Source organism: Leucopleurus acutus (genome assembly GCF_964270905.1).
Source record: "Leucopleurus acutus genome assembly, chromosome: 14".
NCBI classification, from domain to species: Eukaryota; Metazoa; Chordata; class Mammalia; order Artiodactyla; family Delphinidae; genus Leucopleurus; species Leucopleurus acutus.
The window spans coordinates 62,703,959-62,730,603 of NC_139156.1; the positions used below are offsets into that span (position 1 = coordinate 62,703,959).

Below are 26,645 nucleotides of genomic sequence, written 5' to 3' on the forward strand. Positions count from 1 at the left end.
AACTACAAGTGAGGAAGCCAGGCTATTGGAAGACGGGGGCCTTCCATCCCTTTACCTTCTGAGAGGTGTCGAGGCGGGGGCTGAAGGAGTCCCTCCCTACGGTAGGCCCCCAGGGCTGGAGCAGGGAAGTGGAAGGGCAGGTGCTAGAAGAAGGGGAGAGGCTACTTCTTGACCCTCTGCAGGGAGAGTACAGAAGTCCTCAAGCCAAAAGAAGGCTGCACGCTGAAGAACACAGCCTTCATTTCAAACTCTGCCCTGACCCAGAAGGCCACGAGACCCCTCAGGCTTTGGTTTCTGCCACATCCCCCGATGTCCTCCCCACTCCCCAGCCATTAAGCATCACTCGGGTCTTTGAATTGGTACAAAGTTTACTAGGTCATACAACATGGCTCACAAAAGCGATGGGAAATTCCAATGAGCGTACTGTTTCTTGATTGGTTCGTTTTACCCAAACGGATACAAGACACTTTCCCGCAGGACTGCCCACCTCCCCTCCCCAGGACAGACAGGATGCAAGACTGTCACAATGTGGCTAGGACCAGTTCCACGGACACACAGTTCAGTGGCATTGACACGCCCTGATGGGACACCAGACAGCGATGGGTGCGGGGCCGGGAGGAAGCGGCGGCTGATGCACCCGTGGGAGGAGTCCCGGCAGTGTCTGCTGGTGAAAATACATTACACACGGGGGACACATCCCCAAGGATGGGCTGCGGAGGCCCATAAGGCCTGTCAGATGGTGTGACTTTTCATTTTGGGCCAATAAATAACTGTTGGACTAATGCATAAGTTAGAAACGGACGCCACTAAACTTCACATGTGGGGAACGTACGACCAGGTTGAAGTCAAATCATGCAAAGTGGCAGGGCAGGTGAGGAGGGATCTGGAGGCCAGGGAGATTACCAACAGCACACACTCTATTTTGTACCCTACGTTACGCGCCATTACTTGGCTTCTGTTTTCCTCCCCGCGGTGGTGCTGGCGGGCTTTGGTGCCGGCGTCTCCCAGCACAGCTCGCTGGGCAGAACAGGGGGGCGCTGCTTGAAGAGAGAAGTGCTGGAAGGGCAGCAGGCTGGGGGGTCCAGGACTCTTAGCTGCTCGTTTCTTGCCGGAGCCGAACGCCCACTGCCGTGATGAGGGCGGCTCCCTTGCCGCTACCGTCTTCGGATAAGAGGAAGGACACGTTACACTTTGGTGACAGTTCCTTCACGGTTTGGTGCATGATTCTGGAGAAACTAAAAAGGACAAAAGTAGAGAAGGGTAGGTAGAGGAATATGAGGCGAGACGCCGGCCCCACCTGAAGACGCTGAAGCACCCTAACAATGAGGAGGGAAGCGAGCTGGGAGGGGCTGCTTGGAAGCAGCTGCGGCTTATTGAGAACGTCTGGGAGAAAGTGGGTTTACAGCCAGTCCTGTTACAATTTGCAGCAGGCACAACGGAGAACCCAAAACCAGCTGCTCTGTACACCTTCTGAGGGCTAAGGCATGAGTAACACACCCAGACGGCTCCCATCCTCAAAGCCTGAGGCTCCGAGGGGACCGAAAACCAAGAAGGGGTGCTGGGACCTGGGTGTGGACCACTGAGGTGGGCCAAGCTGGTCCGGCACTGGGTCAGCTCAGCAGGCTGCACGGAAATGAACGTCACCCACCCCCAGCTGCAGTCCTCTGAGAGGACTCCACCCCCAACCCAGCACCTGAAGCTAAGAGAGGGAGCCCCCCACCCCCATGAACTATCATCTGTAAAGGAGAGGTGACTCTGGGTTCTTGCATTTTGTGCTGAAAATGAGATAGCGCCAGGCCGCGGATGCTCCTAGAGGAAATACTGACTGCCCTTTGCTGAATTCCTACTAGGTGTCCCACACTTTATACATGTGATGTCCGGCCTGCCGGTGGTCATTTTCCCATGAAGAGGAGACTGGGCAGAGATGAAGCCACTGAGCACAGCTCCTACACGGTGGTACCAAGATTAAAACCAAGCATGTCCACGTGCGGCTCCAAAGCCTAGCTCTAAACCACAGGGACAACGAGGACAGCTATGAAGGTGGAGAGACAGAGGTTGGGGTGGAGCCCAACAGATGCTTTCATCCCAAGCCACGGCCATGACGTAGGCAGGCAACGCCTACACTGAGTTGGGTGAGGTTGCTTTTAAGTGGAGTGAGCGGCCCAGTTTACTGGGGACAGTCCCAGTGTGATTATTAGTAGCACTCTCTTGATTGGCAAAAGTACCTCCATTTCGACAATAATATGGTCACTCTATTCATAAGAGCCAAGCTTTGGGATGTGTGGTAGATCAAAGAGCAGATGGGCTCACTTCTCCTCCTCCAGCATATGGGGTGCTGGACACCCAACCAAAACGTCAGGGAGGTCACATCCCACCCGCCTCCCTGCTACAAAGCCCAGGGCCAAAACCGCTCCTGCCTTCCAAGGCTCTTGACAAACTGATTTAGCAGGTGGACAAGACAATGGGCCCCTTCCCCTTTCCTTCACTCCCTCTTCCCGCTTACCAAACACAGCCTCCTGGCCAGGCTGATGGGTAAGTGGACACCCACCCTTACCTCCTTTCCTGCTCCCCACCTGGATGAGAGGCCCAGAAGGAGGGGAAAGCAGGAAATGCCAGGCCACAGGTGTGATCTGGCCAAGTGAAGCCGCTTCTCCACCTCCCCAGGCATCCCAGGTAAACTTCAGAGCAGCTCATTTCCTCGTCCCAGACAAGCCCCACCCTGACCACACAGCCTGCAGGTTGGCTGTGTCCTGGTGAGGAATTTTCCTGGTGGGAATCACATCCTGATGTCCCACAGCCATAAAGGGGCCTTGCCTGCCCGGGAAGCTCTGCCCATCCCCACCGGAAGCCCCACTCACTGCGGATGAAGCTTGTAGAGCGTCCCGTCCACGCCCACAGTCACGTTGAGGTGGTCCAGCCCCCTGTTCTCGCGGATCTTGTCCACCACGGCAGCCATGCCTGCGCCACACAGCTGTGCGGCCCTCTTGGACACTACCCCGCACACGGTCTTCACAAGGATGCTGTCGTCGCATGTGCTGTTCAGGCCAAGCTGCTGGAGGATGGCCCGGACCTGCAGCAGCGCTAATCGGTCGCTAAGGGGGACAAAAGCCAGGAGGCTGGATGAAGCAGGACCCACGAGAGCAGCACAGAAGCCACCGACTCCAAAGGAGCCGGCCCCAAATCACTGCACTTATCCACGAAAAGGGTCGTGGGGTTTTCTCTCCCCTTGAAAATAACATTTACTTGTCTATTTTTTTTAATGATCCCCAAAGTATTACATGTTAAGTTGTAGAAAAACTAGCAAATCTAGAAAAATAAAAATTGGAAAATTAAAACCATCTACAATCCCAACACTGGGGAAAATACTATTAACGTTTAAATATATTTCCTTCCAATCTATTTTTCTTGGATATCATTAAACAATGTCTTTGTCCTGATATGTGAATAGGCTTGTTCTTTATTTATTTTAAAATTTTTGTTTTATATTGCAGTGTAGTTGATTAACAATGTTGCAGGCTTGTCCTTTATATATGGTTTTCTTTCTTGCTGTTTTTCATGCTTCATACATCTGAGCAAGTTCCCACCTCCTTATCTGAGACCAAGATTGGTAAAAGCTGCCATAGTAGTCTATTCTGGGGATGACCATAATTTATTTAGCCAGTCTAGAGAAATTTAAGTTGTTTGCAATTTTCTGCTCATATAAAGTAACACTCTGATGCTGTTCCTGTTGGTGCAAGTCGGATTTTCCCCTTAGGATACATTTCTCGGTCAAAGGGTTTTTGATACATATTGCCAAGTGCCTTTCTGAAAGTTATATCAATTTACTGTCTCTAACAGAGTATTTGGCCTTACTTGTCCCCAGTGGACAGGGGCTTCCCTGGTGGCACAGTGGTTAAGAATCTGCCTGCCAATGCAGGCGACCCGGGTTCGAGCCCTGGTCAGGGAAGATCCCACATGCCACGGCGCAACTAAGCCCATGCGCCACAACAACTGAGCCTGCGCTCTAGAGCCCGCGAGCCACTACTGAGCCCACGTGCCACAACTACTGAAGCCCACACACCTAGAGCCCGTCCTCCGCAACAAGAGAAGCCACTGCAACGAGAAGCCCGCGCACCACAACGAAGAGTAGCCCCCGCTCGCCTCAACTAGAGAAAGCCCACGCGCAGCAACGAAGACCCAACACAGCCAAAAATAAAAATAAATAAAAGAAGTAAATTTTTTCTTTTTTTTTTTTTTGTATGTATGCGGGCCTCTCCCGTTGCGGAGCACAGGCTCCAGATGCGCAGGCTCAGCGGCCATGGCTCATGGGCCCAGCCGCTCCGCGGCATGTGGGATCTTCCCAGACCGGGGCACGAACCCGTGTCCCCTGCATCGGCAGGCGGACTCTCAACCACTGCGCCACCAGGGAAGCCCAATAAACTTTTTTTAAAATTAAAAACACCGGACAATTTGGTAAGAATGGCATCACACTGGTTTAATCTGTGCTCCTCTCTATTAGTGAGGATTACTGTTTTTGTTTTTGTTTACTGGCCATATGAACTACCTTATACCAAAACTCTTGTTCTCCTGAGATATTTGTCTCCTTCTCATTAAACTGAAAGAGTTGACAATGACTGATGATGAACACAACAGCAGTGGTAAGAACAGTCAGCCTTTTCTGAGGACTTACTATGTGACACGTGCTTTACATACATCACCTTATTCCTCCTCCTAACAGCCAACTGATCCATGTATGATAATTCCCATTTTAAAGATGCTGAAATTGAAGCTCGGAGAGATCGAGTAACTCACCCAAAGCTCACAGCCAATGGGGTAGAGCAGATGTCAAGACCAGACCTGCCAAAGCTCTTGCCCACCATGCCATGCTCTGCATCTTGCATATATAATGCAAATGTTTTCCTTAGTTTTCTGTTTGTCTTTTAAGCTTGATGACTGATTTTGTTTTTATCTTATAGAATTATGCAGCTAAATTTGGCATTTTTTTCTTTATGATCTCTTCCTTTGCTATTACACTTGAAAGGACCTTCCCCAGCACTTCACACCCATCAGGACAGCTATTATTAAAAGAAAAACAAAAACAGAGAAGAATAAGTGTTGGCGAAGATGTGGAGAAGTCGGAGCCCTTGTACATACTGTTGGTGGGATGTTAAAATGGTACAGCCACTGTGGAAAACAGTATGGCAGTTCCTCCAAATAAATAAACAAGTAAAATAATTATGTGATTCAGCAATTCCACTTTTGGGTATACATCCCAAAGAACTAAAAGCAGGGACTCGATTGTGTATTTGTACACTCATGTTCATAACAGCACTATTCACAACAGACAACAGGTGGAAGCAACCCAAGTGTCCATGGATGGATGAATGGATAAACAAAACGTAGTGTATACATACAAAGAATTATTCAGCCTTAAAAAGCAAGGAAATTCTGACACATGCTACAACATGGATGCACCTTGAAGACATTATGCTAAGTGCAATAAGCCAGGTGTGAAAGGACAAATGCTGTATGATTCCACTTACATGAAGTCACTAGAGGAGTCAAATTCATAGACACAGAAGGTAGAAGGGTGGTTGCCAGGGGCTGGGGGGAGGCAGGAAATGGGGAGTTAGTGTTTAATGGGGACAAAATTTCAGTTCGGGATGATGAAAAAGTTCTAGAGATGGATGGTGACGATGGCTGAACAACAATGTGAATGTACTTAATGCCACTGAACTGCCCACTTCCAAAATGGTAACGATGGTAAATTTAATGTTATATATATCTACCACAATAAAAAAATGTTAACAAGAAATATTCACTGGGGCTTCCCTGGTAGCGAAGTGGTTGAGAGTCCGCCTGCCAATGCAGGGGACACGGGTTCGTGTCCGGGTTCGGGAAGATCCCACATGCCGCGGAGCGGCTGGACCCGTGAGCCATGGCCGCTGAGCCTGAGCATCCGGAGCCTGTGCTCCGCAACGGGAGAGGCCACAATAGTGAGAGGCCCTCATACCGCAAAAAAAAAGAAAGAAATATTCACTGATATTTTCTTCTCATTCTTCTCTGGCTCCTATTTTCCACACTTGGCCCCTGGGTGAACTCAGAATGAGGAGAGAAAGCAGTGGGGAGCTTGGTTCCCTATCACGGTGACCCCCCCCCCCCGCCACAGCTGTGAAATGCCATCACTCCACCTGCCCAAGTCCTCCAGGGTCAGTGCCGCAGGGCCCCTGTCTGCAGCTAGCACTTCACCGCGTGGGTTCTGGTGGGCAGTGAGCTCTACCTGAAGGTTACAGACGCAGGCCTGAGCGAAAGCGAGGAGCAGACCCGGGCCGGCCAATGTCAGTGCTGCTATCGTGACCCTTCTAAAATGAAGGTGGCTTTTGCTGAGCACTTTTCCACCCCTTCTCACAGCTCACTGTGGGAGATGGCAAAGGCACAGATGAAATGTTCGCTCTACATGAGAAAAACAGGAGGAAGGCAGAAGCAGCTCGCTGGGGGGCACGGTGGGCGGTGAGCTATGCATCCTAGGCTGCCTTTCAGAGGAAAAGAGGGTGAGGCCAGACCAGGGCTGCTTAGCTCTTCTGGACTCAATGGTCCTTCAATACAAATATCTGTGATGCACCTTTCCTATCCTGGAATGTAACCTACTTACACACAGGATGATTTCAAACAAATCAATATAATGCCCTAACATACAGGATGAATAAAAGGAAATGATTTATAGTAAAATTATGGAACTTCCAAATGCAACTGCTCAGGGCCTACTACTCCAGAGGAAGAACAAAACCCTCCCAAATGGCCAAAATGCCCCCTATGTTGCCTACTGCCCCCATCACGGCCCCCTGGCCAGGTCCACCTCTAATAGGGAAGGCCCTGCCCACTCACCTCTCGATCTGAGAGAGATACTTGGTCTGAAAGATGCCCCGAGTCTTCAGTGGCTCAGAGATCTGCCCTCGGAAGAGGAATCCCCTCTTGGTGAAATCTATCAAGATGTTGCGGACGATTTCACCCAGGTACATACCGCTGATCATCTTCTCATACCTGGAACGAGAGGAGGGGACTGGGCGTCTATATGAAGCCTGCGGTCTCACAGTAACCCCGGGCGCCTTACTCTGCCTCATTGGCATCACCAACCTGTGCACCCAGCCCTGTGCTCCCTGGCAGAGGCAGAGCGTGAGACCGGAAGGACTGAGGAATCCCCAACCCTCCCAGGATCAGACGCAAAAGTACCAGCACTCTGTCTCACTGCTGGACCATCCTCTTCCTCACCTGACTCCCTGCCTTTGCCTGGCGAAACCCCACTCCAGCTCTCAGCTCTCAACTTGCCCAGCACGGCTCCAAGAGGTCTGTCCTCCCCCTGCCTATCTCAGCTCCCATGCACCCTCCCTTCTTCACAGCACACACAGGTCCTCCGCCCCTTGGCACCCCTGCAGCGAAAGCCTCGAGGGGACAGAGAATGTGTGTCTTGCTCAGCTTTGAGTCCCAGGGCCCAGCACAGCTCAGCGTTGCTCTCAGTCAGGTGCTCAATCAATACCTGTAGAACCAGCAAACGGCTTAAAGGAACAAGACAACACAGGGAAAGTTCCCACTAGATTTTTGGAAGGTTTTGCCAAAACCCAGAGTGCTGGTCAAGTACCCACCGAGTGATAAAGCCACACAGGCTGGAGGACCCAGGTGGCCACCACACCCCTGAGGGTCACCTGTTCGTGGGGGCTTTTAATTCCTGTCGTCTCCATGCTCAGGAGCCTCAAGAAATGGCATGGGCTTTAAATGCTTCCATGCACACACCCCATCCCAGTGTCCCCAAGCTGGCACGACTCCACTGGAATGTGGATACTCCAGAAGACTTCGGGTGGTCCACAGGAAAAACACGAGATAGAACTCCTATCATCAATTCCCATCTAGTCCTTTTCATTCCATCAAGGAGACATCTCCTTGGTGTTGATAAGTTTGATGCTGATATGGCTCTAACCACTTCCAACCTCTACTGAGCTCCCTTATAACAAAGGGGGTCTTCCTGTAGAGCTGTTGGTAGGCACAGTAGCTAGGATTGAAATAACGCTGTTCTACACTATATCCATTTTATGGTAATATTGGTTTTCCTCCCTCATTAAATGTAAGAATACAAGCTGATTTAAAGAAAAACATTAAGCATAGGTGGTATCTGGAAAAGACAAAAATCTTGAGGTCAGCTGGAGAATCACTTATGTTTGGGAGGTACTACCCCCAGCTCTTCATTCTGCTCCTGGGGGCACGGCTTAGACCACCTCGTCTTGGCTACGGCAGAGGATGGCCTGATCCCTGGGAGCTTGAGACAAGGGGTCATTTGTCTCTATGCTGGGAAGGGTGGACACTGCCATCTTGGGGAGGGTCCCTGACACCCGAGCTGCAAAGATCCAATCAGCCACTAGGTGGTGCAGGAGGTCTGCCGTGGGAAAAGGAGGAATTGGTGGGTGGCGGGCCTCTGCCTCACCAGTGACGGGGAGCCCCCCACTCCCACTGGCGACGTCCTAATTTCCCTTGCCCTTTAACAACTGCAGGTCAAATGTGTCCTACTAAACAAGGCAAAAACCTGCTGACCAACAGATTTCTATTAGCCTGATGGGGAAGAAACAGAGAGCAATGAGAAGGCCAGAATGTTGCAGGATAAACATGGTCACTGAGAGGAGTGGTGTGGCCACTGCTACCCTGTCCCCAGAGGCACCTGCACAGAACATCAACCCTGGGCCATCTTGTACCATGTGCTGCCACCACCCTCCACCCCTAAGTTCTCTGCTCTCCTTGGGCCAAAAGCCAAGGTCAAGAGTGAACCTGAGGGACCACAGTCTCCAGGCTTTGTGCAAACCCCACTCCTAGAAACTTCTTCCATTGTAACAGGCAGAATGCCCTCCCATCCCGTCTCCTCCACCAGGTGGGATTACCTTTGCTTCCCAGCGTTTAGAGAATATTCATCCACCAGTTTGTCATAGATCGTTCTGATATCATCCAGACACCCGTTGTCCCCAAAGGCACCCCACTCCATGTTGATACACATTTGGCCCTCGTTTCCTTCTAGTGTCTCGACGTTTTTCATTTCTTCCATGTAGCAGGCATTGCTGCCCGTCCCTGGAATACACGAGGAGAGAATGAATGGCCACACCACTGTGCTTAGTGGGTAGGGGGATTGCAGATAGACTTGGGGCCTGGGGCTCCACAGAGAGGGGCACACTTTTGAGATGAACAAAGTAGTAGCTTCACTTTCCCAATGTCTTCCAGGAAAAATCTCAAAATATAAAGGCAAAATCAGAGTTAAAACTGCCCAGAGCATTTGATTAACTTACTTTATACTAAGACATCAACACCGAGAGCCTCGTGTGTTTACCTGTCCACACAGGGCTATGTTTATTTTAATACAAGATGGTCTTACAACAAAGGGATGTATTTTCAATGGTAGAAGTTCAGGCAGCATTCAGACTGGAAGGATATTCCTCTATTTCTCTTTCCTTCTCTCTGCACATATACATACACACACATATACTGTATTTATATGTATATACACACATACATATAAAGTATTACATGGAGGGGTTGTCTACTATCCCACCATGCATGTCCACTTATCTTTTCTTATCAAACTTGGCCGTGGACTCTGCCTCAATAAACTCTCCTGTGTGTTCCAGAATGAGGCCCACAGTTAGTTCAGGGAAGGACAGTGTCCTGAGCATCTCAGCGGTGCCCTTCTAAAGCAATGGTTCCTCACCGTTTTGGTATCACAGATCTCTTTGAGATTCTGATGATTCTCCTGAGAAAAGGGATGTTTCCCTGAGTGCACCCCTACACTGTATACACACAAACAGACAAACGGCTTCCAGGGGACCAGGAGCCTCTGATCTCCATCCCTGACCTCCCCAGGGCAGGGCTAGTCAGACTGTGGCCCCCCAAGGACTAGGGCTGGACCACAAACTGTTTGCTGTTCTCGACTAGGAGTAGTTAGGTACAGATGCTGAGAGGAAGCGTTCTAAAACTTTCACAGCAGATTTAACAGCCAGACATCCAAACTTGTGGTCACTGGCCTCGTCCCAGTGAATGGACGGGAAATTTAAAAACCAGTCAACTAACCAAGGAGTCTCTCACACAGATATTTTAACATACACCTGAATCCCCTGAGGAGCTGTTAAGATGGATTTTCTGATTCAGGAGGTCTGGGGTGAGGCCTAAGACCTTGCATTTCTAACACACTCGCAGGTGGCCAGGGATTACACTTGCAGCCGCAAGGCCCTCGAGCACCGTGGACCCACCCTGGGTGGGAGACAGAGGTCGATGGATTTTCAACATCCTTAAGGGACACAAGGACACCTCTACCAGCTAGACAAGTGGGCTCTGGCTGTTTTATGCCCTTTAAAGAAACTTAAGTAGAATTCACAGATGCTTCTGACTGTGTAACTGTAAGCAGATAGGGTAGGGGGTCTCCAGAGAAAGACAAACAGGCATGACTCTCTTGATATAAGAGGAGCCATTTTGGCCTAAGCCATTTTGTGGTCTAAGCCTGGCCACAATGCTTGCTCTTGAACAGGTCTCAGTAATAATGATTTGAAGGGAACGAAAGGACCAACTGTTACCAGGCATGAGAAGTAACAATAGCAAAGATCATAAATCAGTTGTAAAGACTCCTAGCTGTTTCAGTGGTAAAGATTAGCCTGAAGCACTTTCTTGAGCTGTTTTGCAGAATTTAAACCCCCGCTGGGCACTCAACCACCAGATCAAGTGTAACCTAAGGGATGGTGATGTTGACCTTTCCTGACCCTCGTGACTTAAATCAACTGAAGCCTGGACTCTGTCAACCTTTGCCCCAATTCTATACTGAATTCTCCTCCGCCCAAGCCCCTTCATGAATATGCACGTACCCTTAGCTTAAAACTTCCCCAATTTTTCTGTTTGAGGAGACGCTGCTTTGGGAAAGATCCCCAGTGTTCTCTTTACTTGCTGCAAGGAATAAATCCTTCCTTCTGATCTTTGGTTTGGTTGTGTCCTTTGGCTCGACACCCACCAAGAAGCCAGCCCAGTTTTCGGGTAACATAACTGGATTATTTTTGTTTTCTCGACTCCCTTTCACCCAAAGTGTAAAACTGAGGGAAGAGGAGCCCCAGAAATGGAAGGGGTGCAAAGAAAGCCAAAACGTGTAAATTATACTTCTTGCTCATGGGCGTTCTGAGCAGAGATCAACTCATGACAGAGGGGAAGAGTGACTTTGAAGGCAGCGGGAGAACCCCCTACCCCCATCCCCCACCTCCGGACCCCCGGCATTTGCAGGCCTGACCTCTGGCCAGGAAGGTGAGGTCAGGCCCAAGCAGAGAAAGTGCTGTGTCACTCTAGCTTTGCATTTCACACCTAAGCCCATTCATAAGCAGAAGGAAGGGAGGGGCCGTGTGGAGAAAGAAAGCTTTGCAAAAGAAAGGAAGAAACAAAGAGCCCCAAAGCCAGGCCCCAAACGACATTTACCTGGGGCTGCTCCCTAGCTTTTTAAAATTTCCACAGGAGCCAAAACAAATGAAAAGGGCTTCCTGGCAGCAGGAAGGCAGCCTGCTGGGGCCTTCGCCCAATCTCCCAGGTCCACGCAGCAGGCTGCTTGCTGACTCTCTCCGCCCAGGGATGCTCTGCAGGTGTTAGCTAAGAAAACGGGCCTTTTCCCAGCATCCCTGACATTAGGAACAGCATCAGTTAGGCAAATGTTTTTCTTGTAGCCTAAAATCAAGATGCTTCTGGAATCTTGTGGTCTCAAGGCCCAGACCCCTACTGTGCTTGGATTATAAGGGAACAACCTGCAAAGCCAGATAATCCCTCTGCCTCTAACCGAGCAGGACCCTATGGGGCCTTCCCGGGACAGACCCCTCTCCCATATCCTCTACTTTAGCTCCTCTCTGAAGTACCTAGATAATAGTGTCTGAAGCACATTCCCTAAGTTGTTTTACTGATGCCAAAACCCCCACCAAATGGAAGATATTAGCTACTTGATGACCTTGAGAACATAGCCCCAGGCCTGCTGGAGCCTAAGGACTCATAATGTTAACCCCTGTGACACCGTCCTGTTACCTCACCATCAACCAATCAGAGAATTGTGCAGGAGCTGATCACAGACCCTGAGACGCCCCTCCCTCACCTGGCCTTTAAAAAGGCTGTGCTGGGGGCTTCCCTGGTGGCGCAGCGGTTGAGAATCTGCCTGCTAATGCAGGGCACACGGGTTTCAAGCCCTGGTCTGGGAGGATCCCGCATGCCCCGGAGCGACTAAGCCCGTGCGCCACAACTACTGAGCCTGCGCGTCCGGAGCCTGTGCCTCGTGACAAGAGAGGCCGCGATAGTGAGAGGCCCGCGCACCGCGATGAAGAGTGGCCCCGGCTCAACGCAACTAGAGGAAGCCCTCGCACAGAAACGAAGACCCAGCACAGCCAAAATAAAAATAAGTAAAAAGGCCGTGCTGAACTGTATAGAGGAGTTCGGGCTTCCTGAGCGTTGGCTGTCCTGGACTCCTTGTATGGCGCCTCACGATAAACGCTGCCCTTTCGGTCCTGTGCCTCTTTGTCTATCCCCGCTCCCCCCAGCAAAAAACCAAAAACATAACAAAACATAAAAAATGCTGCACTCTTCCTTCACCACAACCCAGTGTCAGTAGATTGGCTTTACTGCGCACAGGTGAGCAGACCCAGATTTTCGCTCAGTAATATGCCTCCCACTTCAGCAGCTGGGATCATTGGTGCTAAAGGCCAAATGGCGCCCAGACTGCCCTCGGGCCCTTCTCCACAGTCAGGAGAAGAGGAGGCTTGCTTTCTTCCCAGCCACCGGCCCTGGCCCTGCAACACCTGCCCGGGTCCCTCCCTACAAGCCCTGCTGACCAGGCCAGCTCCAAGCACTCCCACCCTGTCCGCCGGTGGGGGGGCGGGGGGGGGGGCCATGTGAGCCACCTGGGGGCCGCACTCCTGGAGAGCTCTGTTCCTGCTGACAATCTGCTTACAGTCAACTGGAAGCCTCTTGGGCTGGGTGTTGGGAGGGGAAACCCCTGGAGAGCCCTGCAGCCTCAGGCCATGATGAAACTCTGGAGGTGGGTTAAGGGGACAGTGCTGACAGATATACTGTCTCACACCGAGGGCTGAACTGTTGGCTCAGGGCCCCACAGAACAGGAAAACCCAGCCTACCCTGCCCCAGAAAAAGACCTTCCAGGACACCCACCTACGATGAGTCCAACCTCGCAGGTGGGCTCCTCATAAGCACAGGTCATCATGGTGCCCACCGTGTCATTGACCACAGCCACCACGTCCAAGTCAAATTCCTTTGGAAAGAAAGAGACACAGGTTTAGCTTTAGGGGAGGGACAGCGCTGCCCGGCTTGAGTTCTGCAGGGTCACTCCGCTGCACTGCAGTCAGAAAGCTGCTGCTGGTGCCTCATCTGAAATAGTTTCCTTACCAGCCTGTGAAAGGTAATGAAATGCTTCTTCACTAAACATCTACTATTAATGATGTATCTGAAGCTTGAGCTCTGAAGAAAGGAAGTATTCTACCCATTTCACAGATGGCAAGGAGTCCTAGAGAGGCAGCCCACTGGGCACTGCGGAATGGAGAAGAGACAAGGGACGATGGCCAAGTAACTCTTTCTCTTGGCAGGTTAAAGTATTATAGCCTTTCAGAGGGCAAAATGGAAGTACCAAATCTATGTCTCAGAATCTGTTCTTCGGAGACAAGCATACAGGTGCACAAAGGCACATCCAAGGGTATCTGCGTGACTTATGTGAGCCAGAAGGAGAAACAACCCAAATCTAGATCAAAAGGGGCATGTAAGGCCCGGTTCGGGCAAACTCTGGAGTCCTGCACAGCCAAGAAAGTGAATGAGGCTGGCCTCTAGGTAGTGACACGAAAGACTCCTATTTCATAGCAAGTGAAAAAAGCCAGCTGCAATATAGTATACATGGTATGACTCCCATTTTTTAAATGTGTGTACGTTGGTATATGCATGGAAAGTACATTGGAAGAACACTGAGATTAAGAGTTGTGAAATGGGCAAAAAGAGGGCATCAGGTTTCTTTTCAAAGAAGTATTAGCTGTCGTCTAGCACCCTCTTCCAGGAACAATCGACCCCTCTTCCAACCCATACATTTCAGCCTCCCTGACTGCTTGTGTATATTAATTAATCTGCTCTTCTGAACTGGAGACACTTGAACGGACCTTTTTTTTTTTTTAACTTCTGATTCCCTCATTAATTAATGAGTTAAATAAAAACTTCGGAATTTTTCATTTTATATTTTGTCAGTCAATGTCCTCCAGCCAAAGACCACCAGAAACATACCCACAGTGGAAAAACCTGCACTTCCTGACTGGTTGGTTGCAACACAGGCAAACACATCCCATGGTGCATGCCAGAAAGTACTAGAAAGCACAGTTATAGGATCTGAGCCTGTGCTGGTGGTTTTAGGGAGGGTTCTAAGAAGTGGGGTTTTGCTCAGGACTGGATGCTGTCAGGAAGCAGGGCCATCTCTGAGCACGTACCAAGTTCTGCCATGATGACGCAGTGCTTCCTGCTCATTTGATTCCATCGCGATCGCAAGGGGGCTGTGATGACGGCTGTGCTCTGCGGCAGTGCCAGGCTGTGCCCCCCGGCCAGGGGCTGCTTTTCCCTTTTTCAAGCTGGAGGAGAGCCATGATTTTACATTCCTTAAACTATCCTTTAATAACACAAAACTGTTCTGCTCTCTTTTATTGCCATCAGTTGGGGAAACCTTAATACCCTTGTCACAGGGTTCTGTATCGTATGAATTCTTTATATTTTTATTTTTGCGGTACGCGGGCCTCTCATTGTTGTGGCCTCTCCCGTTGCGGAGCACAGGCTCCGGACGCGCAGGCTCAGCGGCCATGGCTCATGGGCCCAGCCGCTCCGCGGCATGTGGGATCCTCCCAGACCGGGGCACGAACCCATGTCCCCTGCATCAGCAGGCGGACTCTCAACCACTGCGCCACCAGGGAAGCCCACGAAAGATTTTTTAAAACATCCTTTTAATAGTTACCTCTCTCCTTTTTACCGCATCCCTCAGTAAGGTCGCTACATCCTGCCCCACGCAATCAGTTGCCTTAAAACCTTTCGTCCAGGTGATCAAGATTCCCTGCAATAGGAAGGGCAGTGGGAGAGTCCTGTGTCATTAATCCTTCTAGGCAGAATACAAAATTCCACCCCCTCCTTCCAGAGTAAACACCTGCTAAGAATTTATAGTGAGACGATGCTGGAACATCTTAAGCATAAACCAATAAAGTACAAAGAGTCCTCCGCAGGCCTGCCCCCCTCACTGTCCTCACAGTGGCCTGGTTTGTAATCCCCACTTCACAGATGGAGAAACTGAGGCATAGAAAGTTAATGGTGCTGCCCGTGGTATAACCAACTAGCTCCTCTGAAGAACAGTTTGCCAAAAACATAAGTGGAGAAATGCAAATTTTTAGTAACACTGTTACTCCCTAAAGTAAACTTTAGGTTTGATTGGAGTGTAGTGTATACACTTGCTGGGTGTGTCCTCACTATGATGACGGCATAAGTGAACGGCTTGTAAAAATCACCAGACCTTTTCAAAACTGCAAAACCAAGTTTACATGGATCCACCTGTTGAGATCTAAAGGAGTTATTAAGAGGGAAAAAGACCCGAGTCAGCACTGTGTCTGGATTAACCAGCTTCTAGAGGCAGGTGGCCCTGCCCAGCTTGCCAAGTGCTGCCAATCATGTGCCTCAAACCCTGGCCTAAGGTCCCGTGTGCTGTGATGCCAACACCGGGGCCTGCTCCCTGGCCATACCTCTACCTGTGAAAACACAGAGGATGGGTCTCGCCTGCGTGATTCTGCACAACCGCTCCCTTCCACACAGAACGTCCCCCTGGGCCTGCCAACACCCCTAAGCGTGGTGCCGGTGTTGCTGGAGTAGGCTGAGATGCTCCACTAGACTGGCGGCTTCCTGAGGGCAGGAACTGTGTGGCCAGCTCGTGGTCCTCAGCAGGTGCTCAAGCCCTGACCTTGAGCCCCGGTTCATTCCATTTATTGAATAAACATTTATTAAGCATCTTCTCTGATAGCACACTGTGCTAGGGCCTGTGGGGAACACAGGTCCTCGGCTCAAGGAGCATATGACATCGCAGAAAAGAGAGACACCAAAGATCACTAAAAACTGTGTAAGAAGTGCTATAACCAGGCAACATGAGGGGAAACAGGGAACACTCACGAGGGTGAGATTCTTTTTGCCTGGAGGACCAGAAGGCTTCCCAGAAGAGGTGAATTCTTTAAATGATAAGATAAAAGAAGAGTAGAGTCTTAAGATGTACTGGAGGGTGTGGCGTAAGGCCTGGGTCAACCCACTGTGACAGCTAAACTGTCCCAGAATCGAGGGAGGACAAAGAAGCTGGAGGAGGCTTCAAGAGCTGACCCACACTGGCCAAGGGACAGTCAGCACCGCCCGGTGTCTGAGGCCTGGAAAAAGGAGACTCACCGCGTCCAAGCTCGTCTGCTTGCAGGGAAACGAAAACGTGAAGCCCAGAGGCATTCTGGGGCCCTTGATGCCCATGTAGTCCAGGAAGTCAGAGATGCAGGAAACGATGTGGTCAAACAGCTTTAGGAGAAAAGAAGGGCTTACTCATGTACCATCTAGTTTCACACCTTCAGTGCATACATACAAGTACACACACATACACACCCGCCCCCGACACATGCAGAGCAAGTCCCCCCCCCAGTATCTTCCCAGCCCCTGAGCATCCTAAGCCCAGTATGGCTGAATGGAACTGATGCTTTCGGGCCACACAGACACAACTGCACAGCGGCATGTATCACATGCAGGTTCTGGGGCCCGATGCCACTGGCCAGGTCTGTGACGCACATATGCCACGGTGGTATAAAAGCAAACCTGTCTCACCTCTTCCCCAGTGCCCTGCATGATTTCCGTGGGAATGGCGTAGATCTTGTTGTGCATTTCCACTGTTCTCTTTTTCCCACTACGGATTTTCACCAGCAAGACACGGAAATTCGTTCCTCCAAGATCCAGGGCCAGGAAGTCACCGTGCTCTGTTGTGGTCAAGAACATAAAGAAGGTCAAGAAGAGTTAGTACTGCCTCCTGGCAGCCAGTAGCCCCAAGACGTCAGACTTTCAAGGGAGGAGGCCGCATATTAAATATAGGGGAGAAGCTGTTAAGTCTTCCCTCAGCACACAGCCCAGGCTCAGAGAGGGTGGGCACCAACTCATGACCACCGCAGCCTCTGAGCCACACTAGAAGGACAAAAGGCCCCATGGATGAAGCATCTGTCACAGTAAACAAACAGATTTTACCAGGCTACTAAAAAGCTTGGCAACAATGACCTGATCTTAGGGAACCTCATATAAAAATTAATAATATATGTCAATGTGTAGAGTGTTACAAAAATGGCCACAATCATTCCTCCCTGTATGCAGGCTTCTTTGCAAAGTGACTTTGCAGTTCTTCCCGTCAGAAGATGGAATCTGGGCTTCCCTGGTGGCGCAGTGGTTGAGAGTCTGCCTGCCGATGCAGGGGACGCAGGTTCATGCCCCGGTCCAGGAAGATCCCACATGCCGTGGAGTGGCTGGGCCCGTGGGCCACGGCCGCTGAGCCTGCGCATCCGGAGCCTGTTCTCCGCAACGGGAGAGGCCACAACAGTGAGAGGCCCATGTACCGCAAAAAAAAAAAAAAAAAAAAAAAAAAGATGGAATCTATTTCCGCCTCCCCTTGGATCTGGCCTGGCCTTATAACTTGCTTTGGCCAACAGAGTGTGACAGAAGCGGAGCTGAGCCAGCCCCAGCCTAGGCCTCCAAGAGGCTTTGAGGTCTCCCTCTCCCTCGTGGACCCTGCTGTTACCATGTGAACAAGCCCGGCGGCCCGCTGGAGGATGAGACATGTGGCCAGGCACTCCTACACCCCAGCTGACAGACAAATGCTGGACATGTAAGGGAGAGCCTCCCAGGGACTGCAGATGCATGAATGAAAGTTCAGCCAAGCCTGGCCCAGATGAGCAACGATAAGTTGCTGACCCAGGGTCCCCTGAGCCACAATAAGTGGTTGCTGTTTAAAGCCACTAAGTTTCACGGTGGTTTATAATGCAAGAGTAAGTAGCTTACACATGGGACATACTCATATCACAAACAGTCATCAGCATCCCCCCAGTGCTCAGCTCCAACAGGACCAGCAAGGTCAGCAGTACGGGGTTGGACGCTGAGCTCCAACCTACCCGGGTGTAACAATCCCCAGGCCTTTGTGTGCTTCTCCACCAGGACCTAGGAAGGGGCAGTGAGTGTTTATCCTTCTTCTACTTTCCTGTGTTTATCAGAGGCCCTATAGCAATCTCAGTGCGTCGGGATCTGCCCAGCTCTGTTCTCTTAAGAACACTTTCTAAGTCTGAACAGGGCTGTGGTTTTAGAGACAGCGCCTGCCTGGGAGGCTGGACCAGGGGAAATACACTGCCTTGAGTCACACACACAGCAAGTCGGTGGTAAAAATGGAAGAGAGAGGTTTGAGTGAGTTTGTAGCTCTTGCCAAAATCATGCCACCCCAGTGTAGAGCATCCACTGGAGAAGCCAACCACCCTGCAGCCCCACCATGACTCAGCCACTGGTATGAGAAGCGGGAGGGGCGTGTCAGTCCCCAACAGAGGTCCTCACCTGTCCCATCGGGAGTGCTCCGGACAAAGGAGGGCAGCATCTTGACGACGGCCTTGTCGTGCGTCTGCTTGCCCAGCCCCAGTTCCATCTCGGCCCGCATCCTCCTTTTCACCTCCAGCAGCGTATCCTTGGTGAGACTGAAGTGGGCCAGGGTCTCCTCTATCTGCCGGTGCTGTTCAGCCAGGCGGTAGGCCACCGCGGTCACCATGGCAGCCCCCTTGCCGCTGCCACTCTCCGAGAGGAGGAAACGCACATCGCAGTCGGGCACCAAGCGCCTCAGGGTCTTGTGGAAACGCCGGGAATACCTGGGGTGTGGAGGCCACAATAGCCGACTGAGCCGGACTGTAGGGACCTCCAGGACCCCTTTCTCTCTTCTTGTACACCTTAATTCCATTTTCTACACTTGCTTTCCGCATTACTCCAGTCACACAACACATCCACTGTAGAAAAGTTACCAAATGCAGACAGGTAAAAAGGGGAAACTGAAATCACCCACAGTGACACATAAAAAGAGAGGGCTCTCATTGTTACATGAATATCGAGGGACTTCCCTGGTGGTCCAGTGGTTAGGACTCTGCACTTCCACTGCAGGGGACCACAGGTTTGATCCGTGGTGAGGGAACTAAGATCCCACACGCCACGAGGCCAAAACAAACAAAAAAAAGAATATCAAATACAGAAAATTCAGGGTCCAAAAAAATGCTGTCTACCACGACAAGGAGATAATACAGCACGGTGGTCAAGAAAGAACCCAAAAGAGCCCAGTGTTTAAAAGTCAGACCAGGAGATAGGGTGAGTGCCCCCACTTCCGTACCAGGGGACCTTGTTCCGTTACTTAACCTTGGAGTCAATGTGGATGACAGCATCTGGCTGACAGTGATGTGGGGGGAACTCAGTGAGTTCATCACATCTTCGATGAATAACCGGCGCTAAGCAAGGGCTCGATCAAGCAAGAATCTCTCTTGTTTTCCATTTTCACTTGGCCCTTTCCCTCAGCCCCCAAGACTGGGGGTATTTTTTAGTGGTTAGAAGAGGACTTTAGGACAGGACTCAGTGAGACACAGAACTTTCTCCAGGTCTGAGGTCTGTTGTAAGTATGGAAGGCTGCCTGCCATGGGAAACCGGGAAACCGGAACCTCAAAATGTTAACAGCAGTCACCTCCAGGGGATGGGGTTAACAATGACTTCTATTCTCTTTGTAATTTTCTGAACTATCTGAAGTTTCTATACCAAAAATATTGTATTCCTGAAATAATCAGTATTTAATCAAAGTTATTTTTTAAACTGTGATGTTGCAGATGACAGAGTTCTAGAGATGACTGGTGCAAGGATCAAGGGATCGATCCAAGAAGAAGATATAACAATTGTAAATATTTATGCACCCAACACAGGAGCACCTCAATACATAAGGCAAATACTAGAGATGACTGGTGGTGATGCCTGCACAACAGTGTGAAGGTACTTAAATTTACTGAACTGTACACTCAAAAAATGGCTAAGATGATAAATTTTATATTATGCGTATTTTACCGCAAGTAGAAAATTATTTTAATGTGATGTAAATCCCTAAGCTGTCTTGTCCAAAAATTAGCCAAGAAATTAAAAAAAAAAAAAAAAAGATGGCTAATTGCATTATCAAGAATTTGACAAAAACTCTAAGAATATAAAGAAATAAAATTATGAACGTGGCAGATAATAGCAGCTAACTAGCTCAAACCCTATCCCCTCAGCAACACTGAACTATTTCAGTTTAAGTCAATCCTTATTTAACTGTTACTAGAACTGGGTACGAAGGCACAGTATCTGCAAGGCCACTTCACAGGCACATTATATATACAATGGGAGAAATACCTGAGATCCTGTACAAAAAAATCACGTCGCAGGCAGTTCTTGTTAAAATTCGGAACATGAAGACTTAGAATTCACCTTTAGCCTTTTTAATAGATTCAGGCCATGTCCTTAGTGGCCACAGAAGGCTTTTGACGCTAAGGCGTCCAATAGACAAGAAGGCAGCATCAATGGGGACCACTTAACAACTTAATCCCTCTCTGTCTCTCAGATGCAAAGCATCAACAAGTTACCCATTTTTAAAAAGTACTATCTGAGGGTTTGAGGGGCTTTAGAAACTCATCGGCACTTCTAAAATAGGAATGTGGGCACTACACCTATGACCCAAGCTACAGTGAGGATGAAGGTCCCTGATGAAATGCAGACAAGCAAGAGAATTCAAGATACAGACATATTCCACCCAGTGCTCCTGGCAGCTATAGAAATCTCTACCAAGACTTATGAAATGAGGAGAGATGACAGTGCAGTGCAGAAGCAACACCAGGGCTGAGGGCTGGATACTTCCCCAGGTGGGCAACTCTGACCTTTCTGCCCAGAACTACTTATTATCTTGTCTGCCAGAAACCTTCACTGGGTGCAAAAGTCTGCCCTCTGGAGAAAGTCCTTAGCCCAGGCGGGGATTGAGTGCCAATTATAGCAAAGGGCAGACTCACTGTGGGTGCGTCTTGTAAAGAGACCCGTCGACACCAACCGTGGTCCGCAGCCTGGGTGTGCTCTTGTTATCTCGAAGACGATTCAGGATGGCGCCCAGCGTCGCAGCCACTAGGTTGGCAGAGCGGAACGAGACAATGGTGCACACGTGCTGGACCGAAATACAGTCGTCATCAGATGGCTCCACTCCCAGGCGGGTCAGGATTTCTCTGGCGTTGTGGAGGCCTTCCTTATTCCTGTGAGGTCAGAGGCCAATACTTGTGAGTTAAGGACCACAGCAGGCAGTGCAAAGCACTGAGGTTTGAAGGTCCTGGAGAGGTGAACTCACCGTTCACCATGTGTGTACGACATGGGATGAAGGCAGTCAAATGCCTGAGAAGAGCCTGAGAAAGGGTCTCCTCCATAAGAAGTCAGGAGGCAGCGAGAGGAAAAACTGTACTAGGCTGGGTTATGACATGTCAGACAAACGGAGAGAAGTGAACAAGCCAGACCACATGGGCCCTGAACAGGTGGAGAAATAGATGCTTCCACCCCAGGGCTCAGTGCCCAGGAGGCCTGGGGGAAATCTCCTGCTCTTTGGGTCTGTGAGTTGCCCCTGCATTCTTACACATTCTTCCTTGATGTCTTCCAGTCAAATTTTAATTCGCTGCATACATACATTCTTTGTATATCTTTTGCTGGATTCACTCCAGTGTATAGTTTTATTACTATTGTAGATGTGGTCTTTAAAAAAGAAAAGAAGATATATATATTCTTTATACACACACACACACACACATATTTTAAATATACCATATTAAGGTAAAATGTTAACAGTGGGGAAAACTGGGTGAGGGATATGTACTATCTTTGTAATTTTTCTGTAAGTCTAAAAATATTCTAAAATAAAAGATTTTAAAATATATACATATTTTAATTACTGTCAATATATAGAAATATAATTAATTTTTGTATCTCATCTCCAGATATCTTCCTAACCTCTCCTGTTATTCTAATCACTTGTCTAGATATTTTTGGTGTTCCATACAAACAAATACGATCTGCAAATAATGACAGTTTTACTTCCTCTGTTTTTGATTCTTATGCCTTTAATTTCTTTTTCTTTCCTAAAAAAAATTTGGCTAAGGCTCCAGGACAATGCTGAATAGAAACAGGTGATACTATCTTGCTCCTGATTTTAAAGAGACTGCTTCCAACATCTGCACTGGTAAGATGGTTTCTTTTGAGATAGACTTTACTACAATATAGATGCCTTCTTGAGCTAGTTCAAGTGGGTTTTGTTTCTTGGTAACCTAAGAGCCAACACCAGAAACAGGCCCAGAGGAAGGCAGGCATTTCCTGACTTTGTCAATGTTTCTGAAGACAAACCATGAGCCTCTTTCTCCCTCCCCTCCCAACAATTGACCAGGTGACGTGAGAAGAGAGATGACTGGAAACTCAGTAGTGTGCCTCCCTATTGACTGTAGCTCTGTACCAATTGCTCCTAAAGGAGAGATCCTAGGACAAATGCCAGGACTCGGATGGGAAATAAAAGTAAGTTCAGATAAACCCCTCTCCACTTACATTATAGCCAGAGCTATGATGCCGCTGGCTCTGAATTTCTAGGACCACAGCAGGGGCAGTGGGATGACCGCCTCGTGTGGAAATGAAAGGGCATTTCTGGCACCAAGCTAGTCCTATCCTTAAACAGGTGGCCATGGGCTTCCCTGGTGGTGCAGTGGTTGAGAATCCGCCTGCCGATGCAGGGGACCCGGGTTCGTGCCTCGGTCTGGGAAGATCCCACATGCCGCGGAGCGGCTGGGCCCGTGAGCCATGGCCGCTGAGCCTGTGCGTCCAGAACCTGTGCTCCGCAACGGGAGAGGCCACAACAGTGAGAGGCCCGCGTACCGCAAAAAAAAAAAAACAAAAACAGGTGGCCTTACACGGCTACGTGGAGTCTCCTGAACCAGGAATAGAACCTGGTGGCGCACGGAACTGGCCACAGGACAGGAGCCCTTCAGATGTGGAGCCGCCTGACTACACCAAACTGCCTGGCATCAAGTTCACCCAAGGCCTGCAAGTAACAGTTGAGACAGAGAAGTCTGGGTTTCTTATGTTGAGGCCAAAAGGTAGCAGCCAGGGGGCTGGCTGGACTATCCTTCTGTGTCTATCTGTCCTATCTCATCTGTTAACCAATGTTTCTCAAATTTGTGCCAGGGAACACCTGTGGCAGTGAACAAGTGAGAGAATGTGGGGGCCGAGACAGAGTGGGGAGGGAGGAGGCAGAGGGTGTTTCAGGCACAAGGGAAATTTGGGAAATGACCAGTTAACCAAGGTGAACTGGGTTTTCTTTAATATGCTAATGAATACTGTACTTCTCTAAGTATTTTCCAATCCTACTGGTCACAGAACCCTTTTTTCAGGGAACACCTAATGATCTTGAGGTCACTATGTTTCCCTGGAACATTGTCTGGAGAAGGTCCTGATATCCCAAGGGCGAATTAACCGAACCTGGGCTCAGTCAGCTCCTGTTCACCAACAGGATTCTAATCAGGTAGGGTGTGTGTGTGCGTGCGTGCGTGCGTGCGTGCGTGTGTGTGTGTGTGTCTGTGTGTGTGTGTCTGTGTGTGTGTGTGTGGTGCAGAGTGAAGAAGAGGCTACTTTCATAACTAAACCATCCACAAAGGATTTGCTGCTAACTAAACGGCTCTTTAATGCCACCAGGTGCCCGCAGGGAGAGCAGCCCAGGATGGGTGAGCTAAGAGAGAGGGGAGACTGGCCCAGAAAGCCCTGACACTCTTGAGAAGCCCAGCAAACCAGGACTTAAGTGGTAACAAGGGGCCTGTCGTTCTTCTCTGCCCCACACCCCCAGAAAGCCTTGAGGGGAGACACCTACTTTTCAATGGCTGACACGTCACTGGTGTTAAACTTCCCTCTGGTGAGCAGCTCCGGGGTGATCCGCCCTTCAAATAAAAGGCCCTCCTTGGCCATCTTGACCAGGATCAATCGGACCAGCTCGCCCATGTACATGCCACTGACCATCTTCTCAAACCTGCAGGAGAAAAGCGCCCAGGCACTTGTCAGTCATTCTTACGTACCCACCAGTGGGGCAGCTCTTAAAGGGTGAGAGAGACACAAAAGGAGAGGAAGGCACGGCCCAACCCCTCACAAGCTCACATTCTCACTGGCAGGCAAGACCACGCACTTGTGTGATCAAACAGCGGAGCACACAGCGGGGGAACAGGGGTTATCCAGACCCCACCCTCACCCCCAGGGTAGGAAACAGGAGGAGAGCACCAAGGGGCAGGGGCCGGCAGGGAAGGCTGCCTGGAGGCGGGGAAACATAAGGATTTAGATTGGGGTTGACGAGAAGGCCCCCAGACAGAAATGAGCAGAATATGATCATCTCTTACAAAACTTTATGCCTTACTTTTTATTTTATTTTATTTATATATATATAGGCCATTCCACACAGCTTTCAGGATCTCAGTTCCCCGGCCAGGGATCGAACACGGGCCCCAGCAGTGTAAGCGCAGAGTCCTAACCACTGGACCACCAGGGAATTCCCAATGCTGTACTTTTTAAAGGGCTTTCATTTTCATCACCCTATCAGGGAGCTCTCCAATCCCTGTGGGAAGGTGGCCAGGAAGTATTCTCTCCATTTCCCAGCTCAGAAAGGGAAAATGTCTTCCCCAAGGGCAGATGACAGGGCTGAAATTCAGCCTTGCCCCATGGGACCTCTGTCGCTGGTCACCTCCCTGGCATCCATGATCTTCTCCAGCCGAAAGGACCAGGAATGTGCTTTGGGGAACTCACTCCTTCCCCAGTGATGGGCCCCTACACTCCAGGAGAGGGCTCCAAGTAGCTTAAAACCAGTCAGCGCATCCTATTGCTCCGGCCACATTCAGCCACAGGCCAGTCCCAGTGGATCCGCTCTCCCGCCTCCCTTGGGAGGTGTGGTGGGAGGTGTGGGCTCTGTGGCTGCAACAGCATTTTGAGCCCAACACTGCAGGGGAGAGGCCGCCAGGGACTGGGGCTCGATGACATATCTGAGCCAGATCCAGGTCCCGAATCCTGGCTGACCAAGGGCAAGGAGGAAGCCCTGAGCAGGACAGATAAGAGGCAGGTCCACATCCGGGCAGCCAGCCTCTCCTCAGAGGGAGCCCAGCTGGCACACCCAGAGCTGGCCGTGACACAGCAAAACGATCTGTGCCATTCAGAGCCAGGCCCAGGAGCCAGGGATGCTGCTGGGACCTGAGCACACGGCCCTCCCTAGCCCCAAAACAAGGTGCAGAGAAACACTAGTTCTCATTGTTCTGCTCTGGACAGGACCAGACAGGACCTCCCCAGCCACAGCTGTGTTGAGGATCCCTGGCAGGAGAGCACCCTTCTGAGTCCTAGCTGCCCTGCCCAGTTGCTGCCCCAAACACCTGTGGGAACAGCCTGTGTGCAGCCTAATCTGGAGACTCAGAGCGGAAAGGAGCCAGACTGCCTGGGCTTAACCCCAGCCCTGACACTTACTGTGTTACTTACCTCTCTGGGCCTCAGTTTCTTTACCTGTTTAATGGGCCTCGTGGCAGGGCCTACCCTTAAGGTTGTTGTATGGAGGATAGGGATTGAAATAGGTAAAGTGCTACGGTGCCTGATAATGAGTGCTGTGACCCTGGCTCTGTGTTTCATACTTAACTAAGCACCTTATATGTACTAACTTATTTCATCCTCATTACAACCCTATGAGGTAGACATTATCATTATCCCCATTCCACAGATAAGAAAGCTGAGGCACAGTAGGATGAACTGGGAGATTGGGATTGACACATATACATTAATATGTATAAAACAGATAACTAATAAGAACCTGCTGTATAAAAAGATAAATTAAATACAATTCAAAAAAAAAGTATTCATAACATGTTTACAGAAAATTTAAAAAAAAAAGAAACCTGAGGGGGCTTCCCTGGTGGTGCAGTGGTTGAGAGTCCGCCTGCCGATGCAGGGGACACGGGTTCGTGCCCCGGTCCGGGAAGATCCCACATGCCGCAGAGCGGCTAGGCCCGTGAGCCACGGCCACTGAGCCTGCACGTCCGGAGCCTGCGCTCCGCAACGGGAGAGGCCCCAACAGCGAGAGGCCCGCGTACCGCAAAAAAAAAAGAAAACTGAGGCATAGAGAGGCCCATCGTCACAGGGCTGATAAGTGGCAAATCCACATTTTTAATCCAGTTAAATCCAGCCCCAGATTCTATGCTCTAATCACTGTGCTGTTCTGCCTATCTCATAGACAGTATCATTAAATGTTACCTGTATTACTATTGCGCTAGCAGCCACTAGCCCCACCCCTAACCCAGTCTGTGCTTGTCCACCTCCAGCTCACTTCCTCTAGGTAGTCTGCCCCCCTGTTGGGCAAGTATGACAATAGGAAGGTTCTTCCCCCTTCAGATGAACAAAAATCAGCCTCCTTGCCTGACACCCCTCTACCCACTGCTTTTTGCTCTGCCATCTGGAGACACTCAGAATGATCTGCTCCCCTTCC

General features: G+C 50.0%; 1 protein-coding gene across 1 annotated transcript in view; it reads right to left on the reverse strand.

Annotated features, from left to right (window-relative positions):
* Positions 1-397: 397 nt before the first annotated feature.
* Positions 398-26,645, reverse strand: part of HK1 (hexokinase 1) — a 70,539-nt gene continuing 44,291 nt past the window's right edge. Inside the window, exons 8-18 of the mRNA XM_082855124.1 lie at positions 24,012-24,167; positions 21,139-21,372; positions 18,638-18,942; positions 16,883-17,031; positions 16,463-16,582; positions 15,006-15,101; positions 13,181-13,280; positions 8,901-9,084; positions 6,865-7,020; positions 2,859-3,092; positions 398-1,235 (exon numbers count right to left, since the gene is read on the reverse strand). Coding sequence (XP_082711250.1) covers positions 1,091-1,235; positions 2,859-3,092; positions 6,865-7,020; positions 8,901-9,084; positions 13,181-13,280; positions 15,006-15,101; positions 16,463-16,582; positions 16,883-17,031; positions 18,638-18,942; positions 21,139-21,372; positions 24,012-24,167 — 1,879 coding nt within the window. The 3' untranslated portion in view covers positions 398-1,090. The remainder of the gene's footprint in view (positions 1,236-2,858; positions 3,093-6,864; positions 7,021-8,900; positions 9,085-13,180; positions 13,281-15,005; positions 15,102-16,462; positions 16,583-16,882; positions 17,032-18,637; positions 18,943-21,138; positions 21,373-24,011; positions 24,168-26,645) is intronic.